Source organism: Scardinius erythrophthalmus, assembly GCF_964197995.2.
Source record: "Scardinius erythrophthalmus genome assembly, contig: HAP1_SCAFFOLD_219, whole genome shotgun sequence".
Lineage (NCBI taxonomy): Eukaryota > Metazoa > Chordata > Actinopteri > Cypriniformes > Leuciscidae > Scardinius > Scardinius erythrophthalmus.
Window position 1 is genome coordinate 1,729 of NW_028296392.1, and position 27,668 is coordinate 29,396.

At 41.8% G+C, this 27,668-nt stretch overlaps 2 protein-coding genes across 3 annotated transcripts in view; one reads left to right on the forward strand and one right to left on the reverse strand.

Moving 5' to 3' along the window:
• Nucleotides 1–2,559: 2,559 nt before the first annotated feature.
• On the forward strand, nt 2,560–5,651 carry LOC308686374 (interleukin-17 receptor B-like; the record flags this gene model as incomplete). The annotated part of the gene is made up of 2 exons (XM_081394794.1): nt 2,560–2,814; nt 5,278–5,651. Coding segments are annotated over 2 exons (602 nt in total), but the record flags the coding sequence as incomplete, so codon positions are not given.
• A 4,489-nt stretch (nt 5,652–10,140) lies between these two features.
• The window catches only part of actr8 (actin related protein 8), a 35,936-nt gene continuing 18,408 nt past the window's right edge, over nt 10,141–27,668 (reverse strand). The window contains exons 6-13 of one of the 2 annotated variants that reach the window (XM_081394792.1): nt 27,558–27,651; nt 24,280–24,412; nt 22,348–22,501; nt 20,689–20,784; nt 20,327–20,467; nt 17,255–17,513; nt 14,341–14,504; nt 10,141–13,433 (exon numbers count right to left, since the gene is read on the reverse strand). In XM_081394792.1, the coding sequence (XP_081250918.1) occupies nt 13,290–13,433; nt 14,341–14,504; nt 17,255–17,513; nt 20,327–20,467; nt 20,689–20,784; nt 22,348–22,501; nt 24,280–24,412; nt 27,558–27,651 (1,185 nt within the window). In that variant the 3' untranslated portion in view covers nt 10,141–13,289. The remainder of the gene's footprint in view (nt 13,434–14,340; nt 14,505–17,254; nt 17,514–20,326; nt 20,468–20,688; nt 20,785–22,347; nt 22,502–24,279; nt 24,413–27,557; nt 27,652–27,668) is intronic. The other variant, XM_081394793.1, reaches the window with a different exon arrangement.

Consider the following 27,668-nt stretch of genomic DNA (forward strand, 5'->3'; position numbering starts at 1 on the left):
AGGCTCTATATGATGATATCTATGTGATAGAGGCTCTATGTGATGATATCTAGGTGATAGAGGCTCTATATGATGATATCTAGGTGATAGAGGCTCTATGTGATGATATCTATGTGATAGAGGCTCTATGTGATGATATCTAGGTGAAAGAGGCTCTATGTGATGATATCTAGGTGAAAGAGGCTCTATATGATGATATCTAGGTGAAAGAGGCTCTATATGATGATATCTAGGTGAAAGAGGCTCTATGTGATGATATCTAGGTGAAAGAGGCTCTATGTGATGATATCTAGGTGAAAGAGGCTCTATGTGATGATATCTAGGTGAAAGAGGCTCTATGTGATGATATCTAGGTGAAAGAGGCTCTATGTGATGATATCTAGGTGAAAGAGGCTCTATGTGATGATATCTAGGTGAAAGAGGCTCTATATGATGATATCTATGTGATAGAGGCTCTATGTGATGATATCTAGGTGATAGAGGCTCTATATGATGATATCTATGTGATAGAGGCTCTATATGATGATATCTAGGTGATAGAGGCTCTATATGATGATATCTATGTGATAGAGGCTCTATGTGATGATATCTAGGTGATAGAGGCTCTATATGATGATATCTATGTGATAGAGGCTCTATGTGATGATATCTAGGTGATAGAGGCTCTATATGATGATATCTATGTGATAGAGGCTCTATGTGATGATATCTAGGTGATAGAGGCTCTATGTGATGATATCTAGGTGATAGAGGCTCTATGTGATGATATCTAGGTGATAGAGGCTCTATATGATGATATCTAGGTGAAAGAGGCTCTATATGATGATATCTAGGTGATAGAGGCTCTATGTGATGATATCTAGGTGATAGAGGCTCTATGTGATGATATCTAGGTGATAGAGGCTCTATATGATGATATCTAGGTGAAAGAGGCTCTATATGATGATATCTAGGTGATAGAGGCTCTATGTGATGATATCTAGGTGAAAGAGGCTCTATGTGATGATATCTAGGTGAAAGAGGCTCTATGTGATGATATCTAGGTGATAGAGGCTCTATATGATGATATCTAGGTGAAAGAGGCTCTATGTGATGATATCTAGGTGAAAGAGGCTCTATGTGATGATATCTAGGTGAAAGAGGCTCTATGTGATGATATCTAGGTGATAGAGGCTCTATGTGATGATATCTAGGTGAAAGAGGCTCTATATGATGATATCTAGGTGAAAGAGGCTCTATATGATGATATCTAGGTGAAAGAGGCTCTATATGATGATATCTAGGTGATAGAGGCTCTATATGATGATATCTAGGTGATAGAGGCTCTATATGATGATATCTAGGTGAAAGAGGCTCTATGTGATGATATCTAGGTGATAGAGGCTCTATGTGATGATATCTAGGTGAAAGAGGCTCTATATGATGATATCTAGGTGAAAGAGGCTCTATGTGATGATATCTAGGTGATAGAGGCTCTATGTGATGATATCTAGGTGAAAGAGGCTCTATGTGATGATATCTAGGTGAAAGAGGCTCTATGTGATGATATCTAGGTGATAGAGGCTCTATGTGATGATATCTATGTGATAGAGGCTCTATGTGATGATATCTAGGTGATAGAGGCTCTATGTGATGATATCTAGGTGATAGAGGCTCTATATGATGATATCTAGGTGATAGAGGCTCTATGTGATGATATCTAGGTGATAGAGGCTCTATGTGATGATATCTAGGTGATAGAGGCTCTATATGATGATATCTAGGTGATAGAGGCTCTATGTGATGATATCTAGGTGATAGAGGCTCTATGTGATGATATCTAGGTGATAGAGGCTCTATATGATGATATCTAGGTGAAAGAGGCTCTATATGATGATATCTAGGTGATAGAGGCTCTATATGATGATATCTAGGTGATAGAGGCTCTATGTGATGATATCTAGGTGATAGAGGCTCTATGTGATGATATCTAGGTGATAGAGGCTCTATGTGATGATATCTAGGTGATAGAGGCTCTATGTGATGATATCTAGGTGATAGAGGCTCTATGTGATGATATCTAGGTGATAGAGGCTCTATGTGATGATATCTAGGTGATAGAGGCTCTATATGATGATATCTAGGTGATAGAGGCTCTATATGATGATATCTAGGTGATAGTGGCTCTATGTGATGATATCTAGGTGATAGAGGCTCTATATGATGATATCTAGGTGATAGAGGCTCTATGTGATGATATCTAGGTGATAGAGGCTCTATGTGATGATATCTAGGTGATAGTGGCTCTATATGATGATATCTAGGTGATAGTGGCTCTATATGGTGATATCTAGGTGATAGAGGCTCTATGATGGGATTTATCTGACCTCAGTGACGTGAGACAGCTAGCAGACGGTCGGTTTAGCCAGTCTGTCTGCTTCTGACCTGAGCCCCAGTTAGTCAAGGTTCAACTCTACATAGTCTTGTAGGTATTTAATGTTAGTACATAGTAGTTAAGGCTGCCTAATATGAAATGTGACCAAATGCTTTATGATAACTGTCGTACTCGTGCTCTTCCAGGCCAGATGCTGCGGTGGGTCCGTGGCTCGAAGCGTGGCGTGTGTGTGCGAGTGTTGCTGGTGTATCCCCCAGTGGATGGTGTGTTTCAGCGCACTGTGATGCTCCTGGCTCAATCCCTGCAGAGTCGCGCTGGCGTAACAGTGGTCATCGACATGTGGGACAGAGGAAGCCTAGCGGAACAAGGCCCACTGCGCTGGATCAACACACAGGCCGAGCTTGCAGACAAGGTCCTCGTCATCACACCGCCTCAGACCGGTACCAAACTCACCGTTTTCCTGTCAATGTGGCACAGATTTTGTGGGGAATTACGAAAAATTACAAGCAACTAACCCAATAGTAAGTACTAGGGCTGCCCCTTAAAAGAAGAGGCTAAGTCGACCTAAATTTGATCAGTCGTTTAGTCGAAAAAAAGAAAGAAAAAAAAATTTAAAAAGTGTCGAAATCACGCAGGCTTGTAACGGACAGATAGTTAACGGAACAAAAACCCAAAAAGTTGCCTATATCAAGCGTAGCGTTAGTTCTGGCAGGTCACGTTAGTCAAGCTCACATCAGCTGACCCTCAGCTGATCCACATCTACCTATAGGAATACGACGCCTATCACCGTATACATTTATAAGCTCCTTCAGTATTATCAGCAGCGATCGCGTTTCCCCCTCCTCCATCCCCAGCTCCTCCTCTCGCCCAGTCAGGATTTGGCCTTCTGATTCCCCTTGAATCAGAATAAACTCTCAAATTATGTTGTACTTTAAAATCTTGAATTAAATATATTTGCAAGCATTCATGTTGGCTCTGTTCGGTTTACCCCAAGGGGGGTTATTGCTGCTCTTATCCATGCTAGGCTACATGGATGCGCAGAGTTCTCGCCCAGAACGGAACCATACCGCCAGTCCAAACTGTATGCTAATTGTCAATCGTATTTGACGGTAGTGGTCCTGACAGAACATTATTCAACCTCAAATATGGCTTATTACTTGAAATATGTAAGTGCAGTAGCAGCACTTTACAAGTCCACTCACTCTAATGCTAACCTAGACAAATGTGTGTTATTATTAGACATAACTGTGTGTTTACTGTGTGACATACAGGCGCCGGTGCAATCACTCACATTTAACTTAAAATACTTTCTCATTCCCTTTCTCAAAATAATATCTGTTTTGCTTGCTTCAAGGAGGTCTAGAAATTTGTTCTGGGAAACAGTACAAATGTCATTTTTGGTCATACAGTTAAAAGTAACGCAAACTGTAAAAGGTCTCAGTAAACTCACAATAACAACAAACAGTTGCGCTTTTGTAAAAAAGAATATGGCGCGTTCTGTCGATTCGGTCTTGAACTGGAGCGCGTCACATAAATGAACCTCACAGACATGAGTAATATATTTATAGAAAGCTTGAAATTTTTACATTTCAATGAATAGATTACAATGGAAAATAAATATTCTCCGATTATGCAATCCGTATGAAACTAGCATATATGCGTGTCCGCTAGGGCTGCACGATATTGGAAAAAAAATTACATTGCGATATTTTTTCGCAATTATATTGCGATATTACGAGCCATCAGTCCAGGCTAAAGTCAATAATTACCATTCCATGATATTAATAATTTCACTAATAAGCAAGCTTCAGTACAAGTGACAAAAAGGCCACTTAATATTTTATTCCAAAATTAGAACATATTTCTGTCAGAATTCGGTGAGTGTTCTACGCAATCCAGTGTGGCGGCGCTCTTAACAGATGTTTGTTGTTCATTAGGTTATAATTCCTCAAAATAAGTAATGCAAAAGCCTCTAAGTGTCATCTGAAATTTTCTTCTAAAATTAGCATTTTTTTCAAGCTCGTATAGTTAAGTTCAGTAATTTCACTCTAGTGACAATTAATAGGTCATTTTCATTGCCATTAAAGTGAAATAAGTGAACATAAACATACAAGCTTGATAAAAATGATCATTCTAGAAGGAAATTTCAGATGGCACTAAGAGGCTTTTTCATCTGTAGTCTTCATATTATTCTCTCTCTCTCTCTCGGTGCTGATGCAGTGACGCGTTCATGTAAACGGCACATAAAAGCTGTCACAAATAACCAGCAAAAGTATGAATATGTAAAATATTACAAGGAGACATTTTGTTTATTAATAAACAAGTGTTTTCTGTAAAGATGAAGTTGACAATACTGACTCGCGATCTTTGCAATAGTGATCGCACAGGAGAGAAATGCACTTTTCATACAGATTACAGTTTTATTTTGTTTTGAATGGTTCTGTTTAAAAGTAGAGATTTCTTTAGATAATAGATATACTTCGCCTCTGTGTTGTGATTATGTCTGCTATATTTACTTTTTATTTATTAAATCCAGGAAATTGCATTATTATGATTTATGGCTTAATATAAACATGCGATTAGTCAACTAATGGCTTAAATTAACGACTACTGGTCGACAAGAAAAGTCTTTAGTCAAGGGCAGCCCTAGTAAATACATGTCCCGAGTTCATTTTACCAAGTACTTATTTGTATAATCAGACTTTAACTAAGACACCTAAAAATAAAGGGTAACCAATGATTCTCAACGTGAAGCAGATGAATATAAATAACAATACTGTAAATTATATGGAGACATATTTTCTGAGAATGACCCATTTGATTGTGTCTCAATATTAGGCAATTATTGATAAACTCATATTGAAAGCACACTTCTTTTCTTCTTTGAATGCTTCTTTTTGCAGACGACCTTAAATCAAACCTAGTTTCCGGCGTGAGCGATGACACGGTTTCAGCTTCGGCCAGCAGTCTCTTCGCCCTGACCCTTAACCTGGTGTCCAGCGCTGCCCGTGATCCGCTCGGCCGGGACAAGTTCTGGGTCATCAACCTGCAGGCCGAGGACCCGAGCGTTCTTCCCGAGCTGAGAGGATTCAGGAGATTCCTTCTGCCCCGAGACTCAGAGAAGCTCTATCAGAAGCTCCAGTCCTGCTTCAGCTCCTTCACCTTCACAAACGCCTTCAAGAAGATGGAGATCCACACAGACCTCCTAACCTGTGCCCAAGACGACAGCTGGGACCAAACACCTGCATAATCTCCTGCCATAATATGTGCCTTTAATGTAAATTTTTCATCATAAAAGATGCTTCCTTCCAGCAGACTTCAGTTCCAGCTATGATCAAACTCACTGAGCAACTTCTTCACTGGTTCAGCTGTGATTGAATGTTTTAAAAACATTGTGTCTTGGTTATGCGAACGTTTAGGAAACATTCCGTTTTGTGAATGGAATAGAGGAGCCTAATGGTGCCCGACTAAAGGTTGTTATTGGTCTCTTCTAGAACAGGTTTTCCTGCTTGATTGTCGAATACTTTTCCCATATTCTCCATTGTTGCAGCCCCTCTCTTCCCAGTCTGTCAACCAGGCCCCGCCCCTTTATTCTAAGTATGAATTATTTAAATGAGGAATATTGAGAGGAATATTATTCCCAGAAGAAACGTCTCGGTTACATATGTAACCCTCGCTCCCTGAAGGAGGGAACGGGAGATGTTACGTCGACGTGCTGACGTAATTGGGATCACTTCAGGGAGCCCTTTCATCTTTGAGTGTCTACAGAACGAGGCAATGAATGTTGGCGTGCGTGAATTGCGTCACGTGCCCCGCCGTGCGAGTATATACACGGAAGCGGATGCACGCACCTTTGTTTTTCGCAGAGGAGCCGAGATTGTGACGGCCGTAAAGCGATGGTCAGCAACCTTGGCGACGGGACGTAACGTCTCGTTCCCTCCTTCAGTGTGGAGGAACTCAACGGGGTTTGCCCCGGGGAACTCGACTGGAGCAAAAAGTGCACTTATCCGCTCCATGTGGAGGGGAGTGGCGCAGCAAGCCGACACTAGAGCGGGAACTTCCGTGTTATCGGCTGGTTGAAGTGAGCACACAGGAAGAAACCGGCTCAACACGTAGGCTATAAAACCTAGCGAACGTGTTAGGTGTCGCCCAGCCCGCAGCTCTACAGATGTCTGTCAGCGAGGCACCGTGTGCCAGCGGCCAGGAAGAAGCGACACTCCTAGTGGAGTGGGCTCTCAACCCGAAATCGTAAGCCAAGGTGATGACATCCACTATCCAGTGGGCCATCCTCTGTACCCACGTATCCGGCTGCAGATGCCATATGCCTCAGGAGCCTCTGAAATAGTTTCAGTGGTGCCGCTGTCCTACATCTGAGCGAGCTGACTGAACACTGACTGAGTGCGGGCCTACGTGAGGCGCGCTGTCATGTTGATCGAGTCTAGCTCCATACCGAGAAAAGAGATCCTCTTGGACATCCCCGGGGCTGAGTTTGCTCTTTTCCCAGCTGACCCGAAGTCCCAAATGGCCGAGATGACTGAGCACCACATCCCTGTGTTCGCACAACTGCTCTCTTGATTGAGCCAGAATGAGCCAGTTGTCGAAGTAGTTGAGGATAGCAACACCACGCTCGCACATGGGAGCAATGGCCGCTTCCGCGACTTTCGTGAAGACACAGGGCGACAGGGCAAGCTCGAAGGGTAAGAACGCAAAGAGAAGAAACGGTCTGTGTCGAGGGAAAATCGAGACATGGAAGTACGTGTCCTTCAGGTCAATCGCTGCAAAGCAATCTTGGGGACGGATGTACTTGAAAATGCGTTTCTGCATAAGCATCTTGAACGGCAGCCTGTGAAAGGACCGGTTCAGGACACGCAGGTCCAAGATTGGTAGCAACCCACTGCCTTTCCTGGGTACAGTGAAGTACGGGCTGTAGAAGCCGGTCTTCATATCGGCTGGAGGGAGCGGCACTAATTATGTCCTTCACCAGTAGGACTGCGATCTCTGCCTGGAGCACAGGGGCATTGTCTGCCAGAAATCGGGTGAACTGAAGGCTGGGGGGTGCTGGGCGAACTGAATCGCATAGCAATTGCAAGTCTGATAGTACGGATGAGCCAGCGGGCTGGGAAGCGCTAGCCAGGCTCCCAGACACAGTGCAAGCGGGACCTGTTTCCGTCGAGGGGCAGTGAGTGTGCAGAGGCCTTTTGTTAAAGCGCTATATATAAAATGAGGATGACTTTTGGGTGCGTCCAGAACACAGCCTCTGCTGCTCGCTGGCGATAAAAGAGGGGCCTGAGGGTGACAAGGCATAGCGTCGTACACTGCCAAGCACGCCCTCTTGGGACCCAGAGGTTTCAGAAACTGCTCTTTTGTTGAAATTGTGGGTACTACTGGCGCGGGGGTAAGTGGTGGAACAAAAAGAAAAGGAAACAAACATTCCTTTGGCCCTCTACCAGGGGAAGGAGCGTTGCGTTCATCTCCTGAAGAGCAGTCTGATCCACCTCCGGGTCACCCGTCTCAGGGTCATTTGCACCTCCGCTTGCCACCTTGTTTGGCAGTGGTCTGGATGGGCGGGGTCGACTTCCGATGGCTGGCTCCACGCTGTGGCCTGGGTGATGGCTGCTGTGGCGGCTTAGCGGGAGCGGAGGACGCCGCAGGAGGTCGACCTCAGTGACAAGTGGACGGGTCTGCTTCTGGGCAGCCGAGAACTGTTGGACGAAGCTCTTGACTGCGTCGTCGAATAACCCAACCTGGGAGAGGGGGGAGTCCAGGAACCGATATTTATCGGTCTCCCAGGACCACCACGGTGGACATCACCTGACCAACCAAACGTGCGGTTTCCTTCATCGCCCAGAGTGCTTCTGGCACTATACGGCGCTGTCCACGTCCTAGTGAGCTCCTCATCCACCTCCGGGGAAGAATGGCGCCAGGTTTGGAACGCTGAGAACCAGCGCGGCCCGCCCCGAGAAACCAATTGTGTGGAGGGTTCCACACAAGCCCAACCTTCTCGGCGGCCCGGGAAAGCATAGCCACCCATTGTGGATCAGACTCGGACAACGTTACGCTCCCCGAAGGGGGCAACGCAGCCGAGTCTTCATCTCCAGAGGACTGAAGCTCTCCCTCCAATGCTGCGACCAACATCTCGTCATAAGCTGGAGCCCCAAAGGAAGCGACTGGTCATCCATGAGAAGGACTAGCGCTCCGTTGAAGGCTCCAACGGTGGCCGTGTTTGTGAGGCGTGAGGGGCTCACGGAGACTGGCTCGGCGGGGAAGCCCTTACGGTAATCCTCAGATCACCCTGGCTAAGCGCCGAAGTAGCCCTATTCTGGGGACCACTAGATCGGGTCATAGGCGAGGCGAGGCGGGGGGCACCTCCCTTGAGGTAAGCAAGTCTCGATCTTAGCACAGCAATAGTCATGTTCCCGCACTGAGAACATGAACTGTTCACAAAAGCTGGGAACTACCACATCCAGAAACGCACAGACGGAATGACATCCTGAAAAGGACGAAGTGTCACGCCTGTGTTGCTCTTTTGTGAAGAAAAGTACTATTTTTCAATCTCTCAAATAGAATGGCCGCAGTGCACAGCAGATTCTCAATGGAAACGCCCACCGAACGGACACAGAAATTTGCAGTTGTTGAGCTTATTTATAGCTCACGGCCACTCCAACACTACAGCAGATGTATGTGTGTGAGAGAGAGAGAGAGAGAGAGAGAGAGAGAGAATCTCAGATGCAAGTTGAGTCACGTTCATTGGCTCGTTCTGTAGACACTCGAAGATGATAGGGCTCCCTGAAGTGATCCCAAATACGTCGGCACATCGATGTAACGCCGAACGTGAGCGACTGAAATCCCTTAGGGTTAGGATTAGGGTCAGACTGGACCTTAATATTAGACTGGACCCTAACCTCCAGAGTTCAGAAACACTGACACTGATATAGAGGAGAACTCCCACTGGAGGAACCTTTATATTTAGGAGAACGTTACACATCAGTGGACAGACCAGCGACTCAAAGGTCAAAGGTCCCGGCTGCTAACCCGAGCAAACACGGACTCAGCTGAACTCCATCCGTGTTCTTTGGGTTCAGGATTCGTTTAGATTTCGACAGACAGTTTTATCTGAAGTGATTTACTCGGGGTGATAGTTCATCAGTGTTAGATTTGGCCCGTGATGGCATGATTAAATCAATACAATAAGCAGAATTGTTTTCCATTTATTTTACTAAAAAAAAAATACTCTTCCTCAGTATTTCGGTCTTGTTTTCCAGCACTTAAACATTCTTAAATCAAGATACATTTACTGGAGAAGCAAAATGACAGAAGATATTAAGACAGAGTTTATATTGAAAACGAGAACAAAAATCTGCTGGGGTCAGAAAAATAAACTTAATTCAAAGGGAAATGAAGATTAATTTTCCTAACCTCACTGACACATTTATTTTGTCTTGTTTAAGCACAAACTCTGATTTTGATAAAGATTTCAGCATACGAGACCTTCAAACATCACATCTTTCCAGAAGCAGCCGAAGACACGCCTCTTCCACAGTCAATCAGCCAATCACCCGCTCATATATTCGCTTATATTCGCTTTGGATGAAAGCCTCTGCTAAATGATTAAATGTACATGTAAAAATTAAATAAAGTGTAACCCTAGAAAGAGATTATGTTTTTGATGATTTCATAATGTAATCAATTTCTCATAAAATGACATTATGCAACAATGTTATTACATGATACTCAACATATATATATTTTTTAAATTCTTTATTTTTGAAACATTGGGAACAATACAATATCCAGATTTACATTACCTCATGGTCACAGTTCCAGTCTGTGATCTAGACCAAAATTCTCCATTCCCAACATTCCCATTTTTGTAAGTATAATAGGAACACATTAGAACACAAAACAAAGGGTGCATTACTATAAGACAAATCTCTAATACATATAGAAGCAAAAGACAACAACACAATTATTTAGTTAATAAACGGTACATAAAATACAGGACAATAAAACCAACCCTTGATTACCACTATCTTGACAACATTCAGGACAGCATTCCTGCATGTTGTGTTTGATTAACACAGGATACCCATTCTGACCATGAGACTACAAATCTATTCATCTGCAAACGGAGTGAGAATGTTAGTCTTTCCATCTGGTAGATTTCATTTACACTTTCTATCCATTTGTCCAGAGTAGGGGGATCAGGGAGGAGCCAGTTCTCTTACAGGCAATAATTAAAAGTCTGAACAGATACTTTGCATAATCAGGTAAAAAGTCTGTGTTACCCAAAATAAAGTTGGTAAACTTGAAGGGTATGTTCATGTTGAGAATATTTTCGATATCTTTGTGTATCTCTATTCAATATTGTTTTATTACTGGACAATCCCAGAATATATGCCAATGTTTGGCATCTTCACTCCCACACTGCCTCCAGCACTTAGTCTCCTCCCGGGACCGGGAATTTCCTGTTTTGGAGTAATAAAAAACCTGATCTAACATTTCCAGCCAAAATCCCTCCATGAATGTGAGTTTGTGCATTTCCACTGTGATATGCAGCAACCATTCCACTCCTCATCAGTTATTTTCATGTTACTCTCCCTTTCCCATTTTGTTTTCACATATAATGTTGAATTTGTTTGTTTATTCATAAATCCCTTATACAGCCGTGAAACAATACCCTTTTTGACTTTTGCCTGGTATGCCATCAGTATTTCATGAAGCACTGGTTCCTGCACATCCAGGGACCTAATAACTTCTTGATTGAGATAATGACGTATCTGTAAATATCTGTAAAAGTCCTGTTTCTCCAAACTATGACTGGTTTTAAGTGTTTGGAAATCTTTACCTTTATCTGTTAATGAGAAATGTGTTGTTATACCCTTAGACACCCAGTTCTGGAATCCAACATCACATTAACAATAGGGGAGCATGGTCAGAAAGATCAATGTTTCCAATCTCGCAGTTATTATGGCGATCCATTAAAAAATAAAAAATAATCAGTTCTAGAGTATACTGTATGTGCATGGGAAAAGTGGGTATAATCTCGGCTTGTTGGATATAAATCCCTCCAAATGTCCACAATACCATATTCTGACATGAGGATCTTAATTTTCTTCTGCAAAGACGTTTGGGGAATCTGCCTTGAGGAGTCCAGCCTGGAATTAAGTCGTATATTCCAATCCCCTCCACAAATAAGAATACCAGTTGATTGTGCCATGAAGTCAAATAGTTTCCTATAAAATGAAATGTCACTGTCTGGGGGAGCGTACACATTCAACAGTGTTATCTGGACTCTGGAATCTATTCTACCAGTTATCAGCCAGAATCTCCCTTCTCTGTCTGTAGTTTCGGAGATAGGTTCGAATGGGACTCTGTGATATTAGAGAGGCCTCACCCCGCCGGTGACCTGGTTTATAGGACGAGTCATATATTTTAGAAAAACCCATCCCTTTTACTTTTTCATGTTCCAGTGAATTTAGATGTGTTTCTTGTAACATAGCAATCTGTACTTTTTCCTTTCTCATTTTAGACAATATGTTATTTCTCTCAGTGGGGTTAAGAACTCCATTCACATTAAATGAGGCAAATTTTAAAATATGTTTGTCAGCCATGGTTTCCTATGTTTTCAACTGAAAACATCTCCATACAAAACAAATAAAAGTAATGCACACCCATAACAAGAACTAGTAAAACATGAACATAACTAAAATATGGTGAAATCTTTAACAGAAATATCAAAATGTCATTTCTTTGCCTAAGGTTTGCTTCCAGATCAGAGGTTCCAATGAACTGACCTTTAAGGGGCTCGAGACGTTAGACGTTCCCCTAACCTCTCAGGGGAAACCCGCTCATCACGCTGTGTGTCGCTGCGATATGATGTCTTCAAAATGCTTGTATGCCCCGACATGTTAGTTTACAATATAAGTTAGGAGTAAAACGAGGGCACAGCTAAAACTAAAAGGACAACTTCTACTATCTTATTCGAACAAGCATCAGTCTAAATGCGTTCTATGGGGAATCACTTGTTTTCTCGGCGTGCGCGACCCTCTTGGTCAGTAAGTTTAGCCTCCATATGCGTTGTAACAGTTGCGTGAGTACCGATGGCGCCGCCTGCATGGCCGTTTCCTCCTCCTCAATCCGACCCGCAGCTTCATCCAGCCTGTCACTTGTCTTGTGCGAGTCTCGTTGTATCTCCGAAAGCTGTTGTTGTCACGTCTGAAATCTCTCAGTTGGGCTAGTACCTTCTCCATGCTAACCTCGTGGGCCGAGAGCAGCTTCGGCTGTCCTGCTGTAAATCCTCAGTAACAGGTGCTGTGCCCTTCGCCCTCCTCCTCCTCCTAGCCTACATCTTTAGCAACATTTCACTTATAGTCAAATCTCAAAAGTTTTAGGGTTGTTTTTAGGAAAACCGTCGGAGAGCATTGAAGTTACGCAGCCATCCTAGTCGCCGATATTTATATTACATTATAAACATTTCACTTATTCAGTAATGTAGTGCTTTACTACACTACGAGTTGTCATAGTAAATAAGTAAACATTATTACACCGTTCACAATTTATTGGTTTTTGTTCTTGTTGAGAAAATGAAAAGTACATTTGAAATTACATTTTATGCAATTATGACATAATGAGATTCTACAAAAGCTGTTCAGTTCCAGAACTGATAGGGGGAAATTTAAATAGCAACTTATTTTAAAGATAAAGCACTTTTTAATAAGTATCTTTTAAATAAACATGGCTTTTGTAAGAAGCAGTGGGTACAGGGAATGGTTCTGACCATTGAAATTAGGAATACTTCCTTTTTATGAAAAACTCCCACTGGAATATGAAATATTGTCTTATTTTCGGCATGTTTTGTCCTAGTCTTTAGTAAGCACTGGTGCGCTTCCCCACGGTTCCCAGCGGGAGCGCCGGTTCACCAGACGAAGGCGGCTCGTTCTCGCAGCATCCGCACACCGAAGCGCTGCCACTCGCGCTGGTGGATCCACAGCTCCTGTGTGGTGTCCAAACACGCCAGAACCGAGCCGCCCTTCCACGCCGTCACACGCGCATCAGTGTCCTGAGGAGAGGCACAGCGCAGGGCATTATGGGTAGGGTTCGCATCAGGCCCTTAACTACAGGCCCCAAAAACACGATCAGCCTCGTGTGAGGGACGCCCATCGAACATTTGAAATCCTTTATGAACACCCAATTTATTCACTGAAAAGTGAATGTTAGTGTTGTCAAAAGTATGAATGAATGTAACTGAATGTAACTTAGAAACAAATGTTTGATTTATCACAAAAAATATAAATATAAAAATAATAAAAATTATCTAAAAATAATAATTTTTAGATACAAATTTTTAGACTAAAAATAATCAGCAAAATTAGCATTTTTTTACACAGTCGTTTTATTTTATTTTAAATTGTACTCAAAACTGTAAATATGTCAAATTAAAAACTATTATGCCATTAATGACAAATTACAGTAATTCTCCGTTTTTATACTGAAATAATACATTCTTTTTTCTGTTTTCTTAAATTACATACGCATGTAAAATTACAAAAATAAATGGAGATAGTAGTTTGTGATCTCGCCACCAGATGGTGCAAAGGGACAGCTGGCGTTATTGCTCACACTGTAAAGAAAACGGTCACATGACTTGCAGCAACAGTTCATTAAACACTAACAGATCTGTCAGGATCTCAGCATCTTCCCTTATTACATCCAGTTTGACTTTCTTTCATACTAAAGCTCTTATTGAGAATTAACAGAGGTTTAGAAGTTGTCTTATTGAAAATAATAGCGTTTGAGGTCACCATTATGGTGATCGGTGTTTGCTTTAGCTGGGCTCTTTACCCTCTTTTTCTCTTGCTGTTTATTAAGCACTTTTTGCAAGAGAAAATCTGACATCTAATATTTAATATTGTGAATTTTATATTGTGAACAAATCGTGAAGTTTAGCCACACACACACACACACACCTTGGGCCGTGTGATGACCTCCACGTTCTCCACCAGACAGCGGAAGGATGGCGGCATCTTGTTGAGGATTCGCTGCTGCAGAAACTCCTGCGCTCCGGGAAACATCAGCCCGCCGCCCACCACCAGAACACAGCTGTACATCTTACGCTTCGTCTCGTCCGAGCCTGAGCAACACACACAAACACAATATAAAACACAACACTATAAGGTGTGTTTGAAAACAGATCATTCCATTTATAGATGGACAGATATCTATGATAAAAGTGCATCTATCCATCATAAGAGTGCTTGCTCTTCATAGATAAGTAGACCGCGGGCCCTATCTAAAGTCAGCGGCGCGTTCAGAGGCTGTTTAAGGGCGCATGCTCGGCCATAATGTAGCGTGAGCACAACACACACACACTTTGCTTCTCTCATCTACACACAGACGCAGCAACATTTTTGCAAACCATACATTATTACAAGGAACAATATTCCACACGAGGGAAATCATTGTTGTGTCCATGAAGATGTGAAAAAATAGGCATAAATCTAGCTTACACATTTACCCAAATGATCATACGCCTGTTTAAAGGAACACTCCACCGTTTTTTGAAATAGGGCTTATTCACCTTCTTTCCTACATCTAGATAGGTGGGCAAACGCATTTTTGTCTCAGTGTAGTGTTGTCAAAAGTACCGGTACTTCGGTACCAAGTCGGTACTGAAATTTTTAAAATGTGACGATACCAGCATTTCTGTAGTACCGAGTAACGTTACCGGGTATATTCGGCACCCAGTAATAGGCAGCTGCTTTCAGTCGCTCCGTGTTTATCTAAGTGCGCGGCTCCAGACTAACTTTTTTACTAGGAGCACTGCTCCAATATATACCACAATATATATTGTGTCTGTGAATATTAAACCGCAAAAAGACTATTTAAATATTAACCCTGCATGTTCTGCTTGTCTCTGTGAATGAAAGGTGCAGACGCGCGGTTTCATTTACCTCACACACACACACACAGAGACGCACACGTGACGCTCGCGCTGTTTTCAGTCTCTGCTGCCTCACGATATGATGACATGATGAACTTCATCTCCAGAGCCGCTCTGAGAGTCACTTCATGAGCATTTTACCGTTTCATTTGAGAAAAACCATCGTCATATCACACACACACAGAAACTAAAAGGCCTTCACAGCAACCCGTCAAAATAAAAGTTCGGTTTAACTTGAAGTAATTGAAAGAAATAATTATATTAGGCTACTGTACAGTAGATTTAGCTATGTCTCCATGTATTAAAAATACTACTACTACTAATAATAATGTGTGCATTTGAAGGTGTGCAAAGTAATATTTACGTTTAAACAGCATGTAGCCTTCAGTGCTTATATGTAACGTTATAATTTACTTATGATTACCGTCATAAATAGTAGGCTAAGTCATTGAACTGAATTGAATATTTTTTTCAAATAGTTAAATAAAACAGAAAAATAGTTTCAACAGATTTTGCTGTGGTACCGAAATTGGTATCGAGCACCGTAAAATTTTAATGGTATCGGTACCGACTACTGGAATTTTGGTACCGTGACATCCCTGTCTCAGTGCATGCATTGTTTTAGTTTGACAGGGTCGGCGCTAGCTTAGCATAATGAATGGAATCCTTTTATGCCAGCTAGCATGTCCTGAGTAAAAGTGATATAAAAAATAAAAATAAAAACACCTAATTACTTCTTGTGGCCTGTGTATTCACAACGAGTACAAATAGTGATGCAGATTAACACTGGGCGATTTCCTAGGCAGATATTGACGTATATATTAAGGACTATATTAGGGGGAAGCACAGGCGTGAGATCTCTGCGCCCAAGTAGCAGTGCTTTGCCTGTGCTTCCCCCTAATATAGTCCTTAATATATACGTCAATATCTGCCTAGGAAATCGCCCAGTGTTAATCTGCATCACTATTTGTACTCGTTGTGAATACACAGGCCACAAGAAGTAATTAGGTGTTTTTATTTTTATTTTTTATATCACTTTTACTCAGGACATGCTAGCTGGCATAAAAGGATTCCATTCATTATGCTAAGCTAAGCTAGCGCCGACCCTGTCAAACTAAAACAATGCATGCACTGAGACAAAAATGCATTTGCCCACCTATCTAAATGTGGGAAAGAAAGTGAATAAGCCCTGTTGCAAAAAACGGTGGAGTGTTCCTTTAACCGAAGCTAATCTGTGTGTGTTTCTCCATCCCCAATGTCACTCTCTGTGTTTACGGCGCTGACGAGAACGTCGGTCTCCTCGGCTGTGAACCGCTCCTGGCAAATCCGCCGTTATGCGTTACGCCCAAACCACACCTATGAGTAATGAAGCGACTTCAGAAAAACACATTTTAGATTTGCGGTATAATAGCAACAGCGCCCGAGACCCGCCCACAAAGTTACTTGCGTTTCGCGCTTGATACTTGCGTTTCAGATCGTTAATATAGGGCCCTGCATATGTTCGTTTGGCCTGAAGCTAGAATTGTACTTTGTAAAGTGTAAAATGTGGATATTTTTCTTACATGAACACATCGCTTCGCTTCAGAAGGCCTTTATTAAACCCCCGGAGCCGTGTGGAGTTCATTTATCATGGATAGATGCACTTATGGACTTCAAAACAGAAACGGCCATTCACTGCCATTATAAAGCTTGGAAGAGCAGGACATTTTTAATATCACTCTGATTGTGTTCGTCTGAGAGAAGAATGTCATATACACCTAGGATGACTTGAGGGAGAGTAAATCATGAGGTCATTTTCATTTTTGGGTGAACTATCCCTTTAACCACAGCGAATCCAAAAATCTGTTTGAAAACTGTCTTGGTGTGAACAAGCTTTAATTACGGGGTTTTTGAGAGATCCACACATGTGCTGGCTAACAGCGCTACGAGTGAGTGCTCACCGCAGGAGTCGATGCTGTGTAAGATGGCCTTATCCATGCCGAGGGCTTTTCCCTCGAACTGAGAGATGGCCGCGCTCCTGGACACCAGCGCTGAGGACTCCTCCGCTTCGGCTCCGGGGACCAGGCCCTCGGCTTGAGCGTGGCTGAGCTCCAGATCCTGAGCCAGGTTCCCCTTCTCCAACGGGTCGCTCATGCTGGACTCCCCCTCCAACCCGCTGGGCTTCGGGAACGACCTGCGCTCGGCTGTAGCTCTGGAAGACTGAGAGACACACACACACCGTCATTCCTCACCCGGTTTGAGTGTGTTATGTAAGTGATAATGTACATCCAGCCGATTGTTATCTCATAATAAACCCGACAGAGTGATCAGGATCAGGTCTTCATCACACACACACACACACACACACACACACACAGAGAGCAGTTTCAGCGGCAAGTTCAATAATTAAAGTTACACAAGTGGCATAATTAAATAACTGTACACAAAATATTGATTTGACTGAGTTTTAATATTTTATTAGCTCACTAAAAGCAAAACTTCCACAAATAAAAACTGTTGCTAGCGAGTGTATAGCGCTGCTGTCTCGGTGACCCGGATGAGCCTGTGTTTGTGTGTCCAGCGGCTGCAAACGCTTCAGGAGCAAGAACAAATGTGGGCGGGGCTTGACTGTGTCTGTGGGGAATTGATTGGATGGTTGTGGTTCGCTATTGGCTGATCTCATGTGAGTGACAGGTTGCCCCGCCCTCGTCATCAGAGAAGAGAAGTCGCTGTTATTCTGATTCACGATTATTAAAACAATGTTTTGCACCCATTAATCATTTAGAATAGACACTGCAATATTCCAGAAAAAAAAAAAAAATCCATTTTGATTTCATACCGACTTTAATTGATGACAATAACAAACTCCACATGGGAACTCAAATCTTTAAAGAAACTTTTTATTAAAAGCCGGTCAAAGCGTGGAACCAACTAACAGTTCATCAAGTAACGAACGGAGCGTTCTGAAAACACCGGTGTGATCCGCGTGAGGGGTTAATAATCACAGGAGAGCGGATTGGTTAGGAAGCGCTAACTGAGACGTCTCATGAATGAACTCGCGGGCTGCACGACTGGATCACAGTATAATGACCGGATCCCTTCGTGTTCCACACATGTGACTCTCTAAACCAGGGATACTCAAGTTCAGATGCCAAGGGGGACACAGTTAAACCATATTAAACGTGAAGGGCCACAAATTACAACTTGCATCGTAAAACTTTATTTATGACAATATTTACAGTTTTTACTTATATAGAAATTCAGTTTATTACCTATCTTGCTAGGTAAGTCTTGCTAGTCTTTGTTCTATTTAAAGTAATACTGAACATAAAATAAAAATTTAAATCTGGATAATAATTTTCTTGCGATATTAATGCAGAGTATCATACTCGGAGTATTAAAAACCTTGCTAGGTAAGTCTTGCTAGTCTTTGTCCTATTTAAAGTAGGCTAATACTGATCATGAAAATAAAAAATATGGAACAAAAAGTGGATTAACAGTTTTCTAGCAATATTAATTATTAATATTAAATATATGAGGAGCTCTTTTCCAAAATGCGATAAATCCATTTCAATAGTTTTCAGGAAAATTACATTTTTTACCTAGACCCACACATTTAGTGAATACTCAATTTATCCTGTTAAAATGTTGTTGTTTTTTTGCTCAGTCTGAACATGTAGAACAATGATTATTAAATCAAACAACAATATTGTTGATGATAAATTCAAAGGTTTTTTTTTTTTAACGCTATAAATTCATAATTTTTTCCCCCAAAACCCTATAAATCTTTTTTTGTTTGTATTTTTTAAAAAGTCTTTTGTCTTTTATTTTTCGTGTTTGCATTTATGAGGAAAAAACAATGTTACGTGACAGTTCTCCATTACGGACGCGAGCGCTCTGAAAGCGGCACTAAAAGACTTTCAGACTTTCACAGAGAGCTCAAACAGAAAGCACAAACCTTTCTTTAAAAATGGCGTTTATCGCGTTTTGGAAAAGAGCTCTTCATATATTATCTTTATATTTAAATATTTACCAATTATTGATTAGGCCTATAATATATATAGGCTATTAGCCTACATCAAATGTTCAATTATTTATTCTCTGTTTTCTTTAGATGACATTATAGGGTCACTTTACAAATATATAAGGCTATTATTACTAGCCTACTAATACTAGGCCAACTATTATCCCAGTAGGCTACATCTAACTTTTAAGTTTGTCAGAATTCGCTCAAAAGCAGCTTTGATCAATTGTTCATGCGAGCCGTCCATCGTTCCGGACAAAACCGCCGGTTATAACTGGAGAGTTTCGTGAACACATTTCACATACATCACAATGACGATGATGAATGTTATTTTTTATTAATCGACCAACGGATTATCGACCGTCCGCAATATACATAAATCACACTGTCTAATATTCGCGCAACTTTTGAGCTCAAATGATTAAAAAAAAGTGTGTTCATCTTTTGCATGACGCGGGCCATAAAAGTAATGCCGATGGGCCGGATGCGGGCCGGCTGCTGAGTATCTGTGCGCTAAACTGATGCATTTCAGTCATTTATAAGCAGATCATCTACACTGATCACATGTTTTAGCGCAGAGGAACGATATGTTGTGGAAGTATTGCTCTTTTAAACACTGGCTGGTGCAAAGGCATAGTTCACCCAAATCTGAAACTGTTTCGGTGATGAAGTCTACGGGTTTGGACATCAGAGTGACTCATGGATTCTCATCTTGGGTGAACTGTCCCTTTAAAGCTCAAAATCGACTGGAATCGTTCGGCACGAGGTTAAAGGTCACACCGACACAGTCCGAAATATTCGCACGCTAAAAAATAAACACGACCTCACGTTGTGTCAATCACGCTCACACACTGCCTGAAAACACTCGGATCGGGATCAGTTTTCTGCTTTTCCGCATCCGTAGCTGGAGCGGTTCGAGAGGTGTCTGACCACCGGATGACGAACGCGGAACATTCGGACTCAGCGTGCAAGGACCGTCAGCGTTCACAATGCTCAGGTGTGCGCTTGCCTGGTCTTGTTTGCTCTGCGTGGTCAGCAGGAAGTGCTCGTCGTGCGGATCCTCGGAGTCGCCTTGAGAGCGGTGCAGCAGTGATGTCATCTTCTGACCCACAATGCCAAACGCAGCCGGGTAGAACAGCGCCATGGGAGCCTAGAGAGCAGATCGACTGGTTAAACATCACGTTTGCAATCATGTTGTGCGATGCTGTTACTGACCGGGACTGAATCAACACTGGACCGACTCCAGCCGAATCATGACTCTTGTCCTTTAAAGTTTACATCATTGATTCTATTATTTTGCTGTTTATTTCTGAGAAGCTGCTTGGAAACAATGGAGATCAAGCGGACTTTGACTTCAGACACCACCTCTACCTGTAGCTTCTCGTCTCCTAAGCGTAGCTGATACAGCAGCACTGGGGAATCTGGGAAGCGTGTGCGAAACTCGTGATCCTGCAGCCCAGAAATATCCTGCAGGAAAATCAATAATACATCAGATTACACAGCATGCTGATGTAAATATTGAACACACACATATAAACACTTTTAAAGTGCCCCTATTATTTGGGATATTCCCTTTCTCGTAGGGCTGGGGATATGGCCAAAAAATCACATCTCTGTATTTTTTGGTTAAATGGCGATATACGATATATATCTCTACGTTTTTCTACTTGGATAAAGAAAATCTGCATTTATTTTTAAAAAAGATGTTATTATTTCACATCCTGCCCAATGATATCCTACAAACTATGTTGATATTGAAGGATATGGAAACAAGTACAGTGAATGTAATGTAGACTATGCAATATATTACGTGCAAAAAGGATTAAAATCACATTATAATCTAAAAACAAAAAATAATGCTTTTGTTTTAAATTGACTGAAGGCTAAACTAAAAATTTATATAACTAATTATATTAGCCTGCGTTTGATTAGCCCATTATAATGGTCACGTTCATAAACATATACTTGTAGGTTTAAGATTCCACATATTGTCTCCAACAACAAATATTTTAGCTCGTCCTCTCCTCAGAGAAGTGGACATGTTTGACTCTGTCATTCACAGATGGAGAATATCCCTGTGAACTGTGAGGCACTGAGGAGAGCACCACATCTCAGACACATTCAACAGCGCCAGTGTGTATCTGTCAGCCAGCAACAGTCTCAGGCAGAGCATCAGACAAGCTGCTATAAACTTGTTTTGAAGCCCTTCATCTAGCATGCTAATGTAAACTTGTGTCGTGTTTAGGATAGATTGTGCTGTACTTTCACTGCACAGCTCACACTGCGTCCTCCGCTGATTTCAGATGTGCTCGCATCAAATACTGTATCGATATAAACGGTGTTGCCTCATTTCATATCGTTTCTAAAAAATATATCGATATATCGTACAAACGCGATATACCGTCCAGCCCTACTCTCATGCAGTGAGTAATAGAGCTGTCTGTGAATGTTAAAGGTCTGCAAAGATAAAAGAGCATGAAAAATAAAAGTTTTTGTCTCCTAAACGAAATAATCGATTCTGAACTGAAACGAGTCGTCAGTGATTCAGTCTCTCTTCCTGCTGAACCTGCGGAGGTTTGTAACTAATTAGCATAAGACCCGCCTCTGGTGTTGATTGGCTGAGCAGCGTCTCTTAGCTCCGCCCTCAAACACTGTAGTGTACCTGAGACTGGAAGAGTTTGGTGCGTGTTGTTCGTGTCGAGAAGACGCTGTTTTCTGAGATTGATACGGTGAAACCCACGCCATCGTCACTGTTCGTATCACTGAGATCAAGAGCTGAGATTCAGATATGATAATGAGCGTTTGCTTTCTGACCAATCACAGCAGAGCAGCTCTCAGAGAGGCGGGGCTTAGAGAGACTGAAGCGTTTCAGACACTGAGAGGAAAGAGCTGACGCTGCAGTGCAGATTATGAGGACATTACAGTGTTTTTGATCATGGATGAATGTGGATCTATTGCAGGAGACGCCAAAACAACATTAGCAGCCGTTAAAACAGTGAATAACTCCTTCAGCTGAGTGCCGCGGGTCACCTGGTCCAGATGGCAGAAGGACTCCTTCAGCTGGTGCAGTAACACACAGTCCAGTCTGTTGCTGAGCTGGCACTCTCTGTAGGGAAACCCCGCTCTCTGCATGAGCCAGAAGAAACACCGCGTCACATCCGAGCCACCGTACGCCAGACACAGCCTGAGAACGAGAACACACGACACAGGAGCTCCAGAGGATTCTGGGCCGCGTTACATCAGCACCAGACCACTCTTCACACAGCACAGATTCAGCTGCTTTCAATACTTTATCACTCATGTGATTATTCTGCATTTATACTCAAAACTATGATTAATGGTTATTCTCCTTCAGTTTTCACTTCACAGGGCTCCAGGCTAACTGTTTTAGCTAGGAGCGCTGTGGCAGCCCCTGCAACGCAGTTATTCACATTTACCCCCATTTTGACTGCATTACTGAAAAATGCCTTTGTAATAACCAGCCTTAACGTACAGACATTACCAGTGTGCAGTGTTATTTAAAGCTCACGGGCTCCAGACTAGCATCTGAGGGCCACAGTAGGGGTGTGACACCGGTCTCACGGTTCGGTTCGATTACGATTATCATGTCATCGATTCAGTTCAATTGGATATCACGATGCGTCATAATGCACTGCATCCTCAATTTTAAATTTTACTTCAAAAGTGATGTGTGTGTGTTTGTGTGTGTGTGTGTGTGTGTGTGTGTGTGCACGTGTGCTCGCCTGTTCGGGAAGTCGCAGTGACAGAAACAGTGTCATTCCAGTTTAAGTTTCAAGGGAGTAAAGCTTGTTTATGCCATTAAGAAAATGAAAATTTGTCAAATATGATGCTCACCCGGTTGTTCATCAAAGCCGAAATGTGCCCAGATGTCGGCTTTAAAGTAGTTGGAGCATTTCTAATTTTCTCGCACTCGCGTCTCTCCTCCCCCTGCCACTGTATGCTACCGCGACAAAGCATGTACACGACAAATGACGTCAGAAAAGCGTCAGCACATTATAATCGGGTATGGTCTATTACTGAACCGATACCGAATCGTCCTCGTCTGCATCATAGAAACGATTAATTTCGGCACCCCTGGGCCGCAGCACCGGAGACACGGAGTTCTGCAGAAAGTATTTGGTAGCACTGGGACAATAAAGCACTGAGCTTAATTTGAGGTGTAGATAAAAATAATTAAGTACTATCATTCATAATGTCTTAATATCAATTCAAAAGCAAAACGAGTGGAAAAATAGATATTTGGGAGTGAAAATATCCAATAAGTGTCCTCTGCTGCCACCTACTGGTTATAATGTTTTTTTTTTATAAGTTTCCCAACATCTTGAAACTTTTAGTTCTATAAATGGGGACACTCTTTGAAGGACGAACTAAAAATGTTCAACATATTAAAAATATGATATTGTGGAAATTTCAGCAATTTACAAGAGACGACTTCTCACGTTGAGCACACGAAAGCGTGTGTCATTTATTTCAGAAGGTAAACACAGAGAACGAATGGCGCTGAGAAGCGTCCAGCCCACGTCCTCACGCATTCAGAACATTTAAAGGGACCGCGATCCCTGAACAGTCATGAAGAAACACGCTAAGAACAAAGTGCTGCGTTTATAATCAACAGTGTATAGAACTGAACTTAACAACAAAGGTGAATTAGTACGTCACATTCACTACACAATTATAGTTTTGAAGTGCTGGAAAAAGATGTGTAGGACTCATAAGCGTTTGACTAACAGTTACAGTTAGTGTTACTACAGTAAATCCATGGTGAATGTTGCTGATTTGCAGACTTCTATAACCTCTAAGGTCGCGGTCGCGCCAGCGCAACCTATATCAAAATTGGGCTACACCGGCAGGAAAAATAGTGTGGCGGCAGTCTGGAGCCCTGCTCTATATGAAGTAAACTGAGCATGGCGTTTAATAAAGCGTATAGTGTGTTTGTCTGACCTGGAGCTGCGGTGGGACACGCCGTCCTCTACACAACACACACTGGTCTTCTGGTCTCCCACGTCCACCACACACGCGCTGCTCAGCCCACTGCCGAAGGTGGCGCACACCGACTCCTGGTGCACCACTACAGCTGCACACACATGATCAGGGGAACCTCAGCGACTGCAGAGCCGAGGCACGTCTACATTCATCCGGACACATCTGCAATCGCCGTTTTCTTTTCAAAACACTCTCCGTCCACACTAGCGCTTTTGAAAACTAGAGGTGGGCGATATATCGTTTAGACGATAATATCCAAATTGTTGTCTGGACGATATGCAAAATTGGGATATCGAATATTTCATAATTTGTACAATCCGACCCCCCAAACATGAAACGAGCTGAAAGAAGTTAAAGAGAAAACAAATAACGCACACAATAACCTTCTAAACAATTATATGTTGCGATTTTAAATAATGTACAGTAGGGCAGTACTATTTGCGGAAGCACCCTCCGAGTGGCCCAGCCCATGGTCCCGTCCCGTGTCGTCAAAAACTCATACGTAAATTCGAAATAGTGCGCGCAGAAGCACATGCGCAAAACCGTTTTTAAAATGATATATGATTTATTTTTATTTTATCATATGTCATTTTACAAAAATACATTTTACAAACCGTTTGCGCATGTGCTCCTGCACGCACTTTTTCAGTCAGAACACAGCAATCAGAGGAGGACGCGCTGAAAACTGTAGCCTAATGCTGTTCTCTTCCTTCATAACTCGTACTGAGAAGGTTTGAGTTGCAGAGGAATTTGTGACTGTTTCACCTGTTCAACCACATCAAAGTTTCGTAATTAGTAAGTCCGTGCTTTTTCTCTTCTTTTTTTCTTATGTGCTGAAGGGCCGCTGTGCCTTGGTGAAACGTTACGTGAAGAGCTCTTTTCCAAAACGCCATAAACCTAAAAAGCTGCCTCAAAGATCCACCAAAAGTAATGATTATGAATATGTAAAATATTGCAATAACCCAGCAAACACAGAACGTTGGTGCAACGTAGCCAACCTTCTAACAACGTTTTAACAACATGGCCAAAAGGTTGCTATAACTACGTTGTGTAGTGAAGGTTGTTACAGCGTTGTCACAATGTTGGCATTAAACCACCGTTCAGGGCCATTGCTTAAGGTTGTGCCAACGGTGTCAGGACAACCACTGGACTACATAATGTACTCGTCACTGCCCTGAAGCGCGAAAATCAGCCTTTTAAATTCCTTTTTAAATTTTAAACTGTTAATTCCACACCTGTTGTTGGGCTCGTTGTGTTCTCATTCATCATCGAGCAAGGATACGTGAGTATTGCGTTTAGCCTACCTCAGCTATCAAACACAATCTACAACTTTAATTTCTAATGTGATTAAAGTAGCCTCGCTCGCACTGTTTAGTTTTTCGTTTGATTTTTCCGCTGTTTAATTGATATTGATTTTCTTTGCTCCTCTGGATTTGTGGATGTTTCCCCGGTGACACCGGCTTTCGGCCACTGTCTGCCAAACAGACCCGGTTTTGTTCATTAAATGTTCTGATCTGCCTTTGCTTTTTATGTTTTATTTATTATACTTAAAGTAAATTTGTATATTCGTTTATTTCTTTTTTTTTTTTTTTTTTTTTTTTTCACAAATGTATGACTTTTGGAAGTGCAATTTGATTAAATGCAGTTTTAATAAAGTTGAATTAACGAAACTTTGTCATTTTTACTCTTTAAAGTGTAGGCTACACTTGCAGGTGTTGATAGCCCTATTAAATAAAAATATAGATAAACAATAAATGATAAAAAGTATATAAATATCTAACAAAATGCACCATATAAAAATATTGTCAGAACGTCGTCTCTCAGTTGCTGAATGTCGCGCAACAACGTTGCTACAGCCCTGTCACGTCTTACAATTCTACGTTGTTACAATGTTGCGAGCACGTAGACAGCGACGTTGCCATAGCAGAAATGCAACGTGCCAGAGACGTTGCCACAACGTAAATGTGTTTGCTGGGAAGACATTTTAATTGTTTATTAATTTCTGTGTCGGCTGCAAAGATGAAGTTGACGATAGGCTATAATGACTCGCGATCTTCGCAGTAGGCTGTGAACGCAACGGAGAAATGCACATTTATTAGGCTACATAGTTTTGTTTTGTTTTGGATGGTTTTGTTTAGAACCAGTTTTCTGTAAATATATTTCACATTTTTTAGGCCTGTGAGGCGAGTAGGCTACGGTTCGGTTCATGATGATATAATCTCCAGTTCAAGCACGGCGCCTTATGTTGTGATAGCTAGCCTATATTTATATTTAATTTTAATGTATTAATCCAGGAAATTGGTTAATGAAAAAATTATTAAAATTAAGATACAATTAATACAAAACGAAATTCGTCTTAAAGAAAGGCTTTGTGCTTTTTGTTTTGGTTTTTGTTTGGTTGTTTTGGCTTTTGTTCTGGCTTTTTTTGAGGTCTCGGTGAAAGTTTGAAAGTCTTTAGTCTTTTTGCCGCTTTCAGAGCACTCGCGTCCATAATGGAGAACTGACATGTAATATTGTTTTTTCCTCATAAATGCAAACACGAAAAATAAAAGACAAAAGAATTTTTTTAAAAGACAAACCATCAATTTTTATTTGGGGGGGGATGGATGGATTTATAGCGTTTTGGGGAAAAAATTGATGGATTTATAGCGTTTTGAAAATATTTTTTTTTACTTTGAATTTATCATCAACAATATTGTTGTTTGATTTAATAATCACTGTTGCAAAAGGTGCCTAGTTCCGTTTTTTTTTTTTTTTTTGTAAGTGGAAAAAGATAGGGGCTTCCTCAGATTCTGTTTAGTTAGCTCCTTTATTGTTTCTTCTATAGCCTACATAGGTAAAATGCAGCAAGTCAAAAGACCAATTGGACCTTCTTTGCCAGTTTGCACACATTTCTTTGAAGGATGGCAAAAATATCGTCTGAATATCGATATCGAGATATTGGAAAAAAATATCGAGATATCCATTTTTGTCAATATCTCCCACCCCTATTGAAAACGCTAAATTCACCTTTAACAGCGCATGCGTAAAACTTCAATGAGATGGCACAGACGGAAAAATAAATAATATCGAGCAATTCTTCTGACAGGATCATATTATTTAGCAATTATTTAGTCTCAGTGTGGACGGAAGCCAAACCAGAGAGAGAGAGAGATGCGTTTTCACGTATTAGTGTGGACAAGGCCGGAGTTTCTGTGGTCAGATCAGCAAGAGCTGCTGGTCTTCATGACATGTACCTGAGAAGCCCATCTTTACCAGCAGCATGTTGACCACCTCCTTCACGTGCTGCCTGTTGTAGATGTCTGGGATCAGGAGGATACACCTGTAATACTGAAACACCATCATCA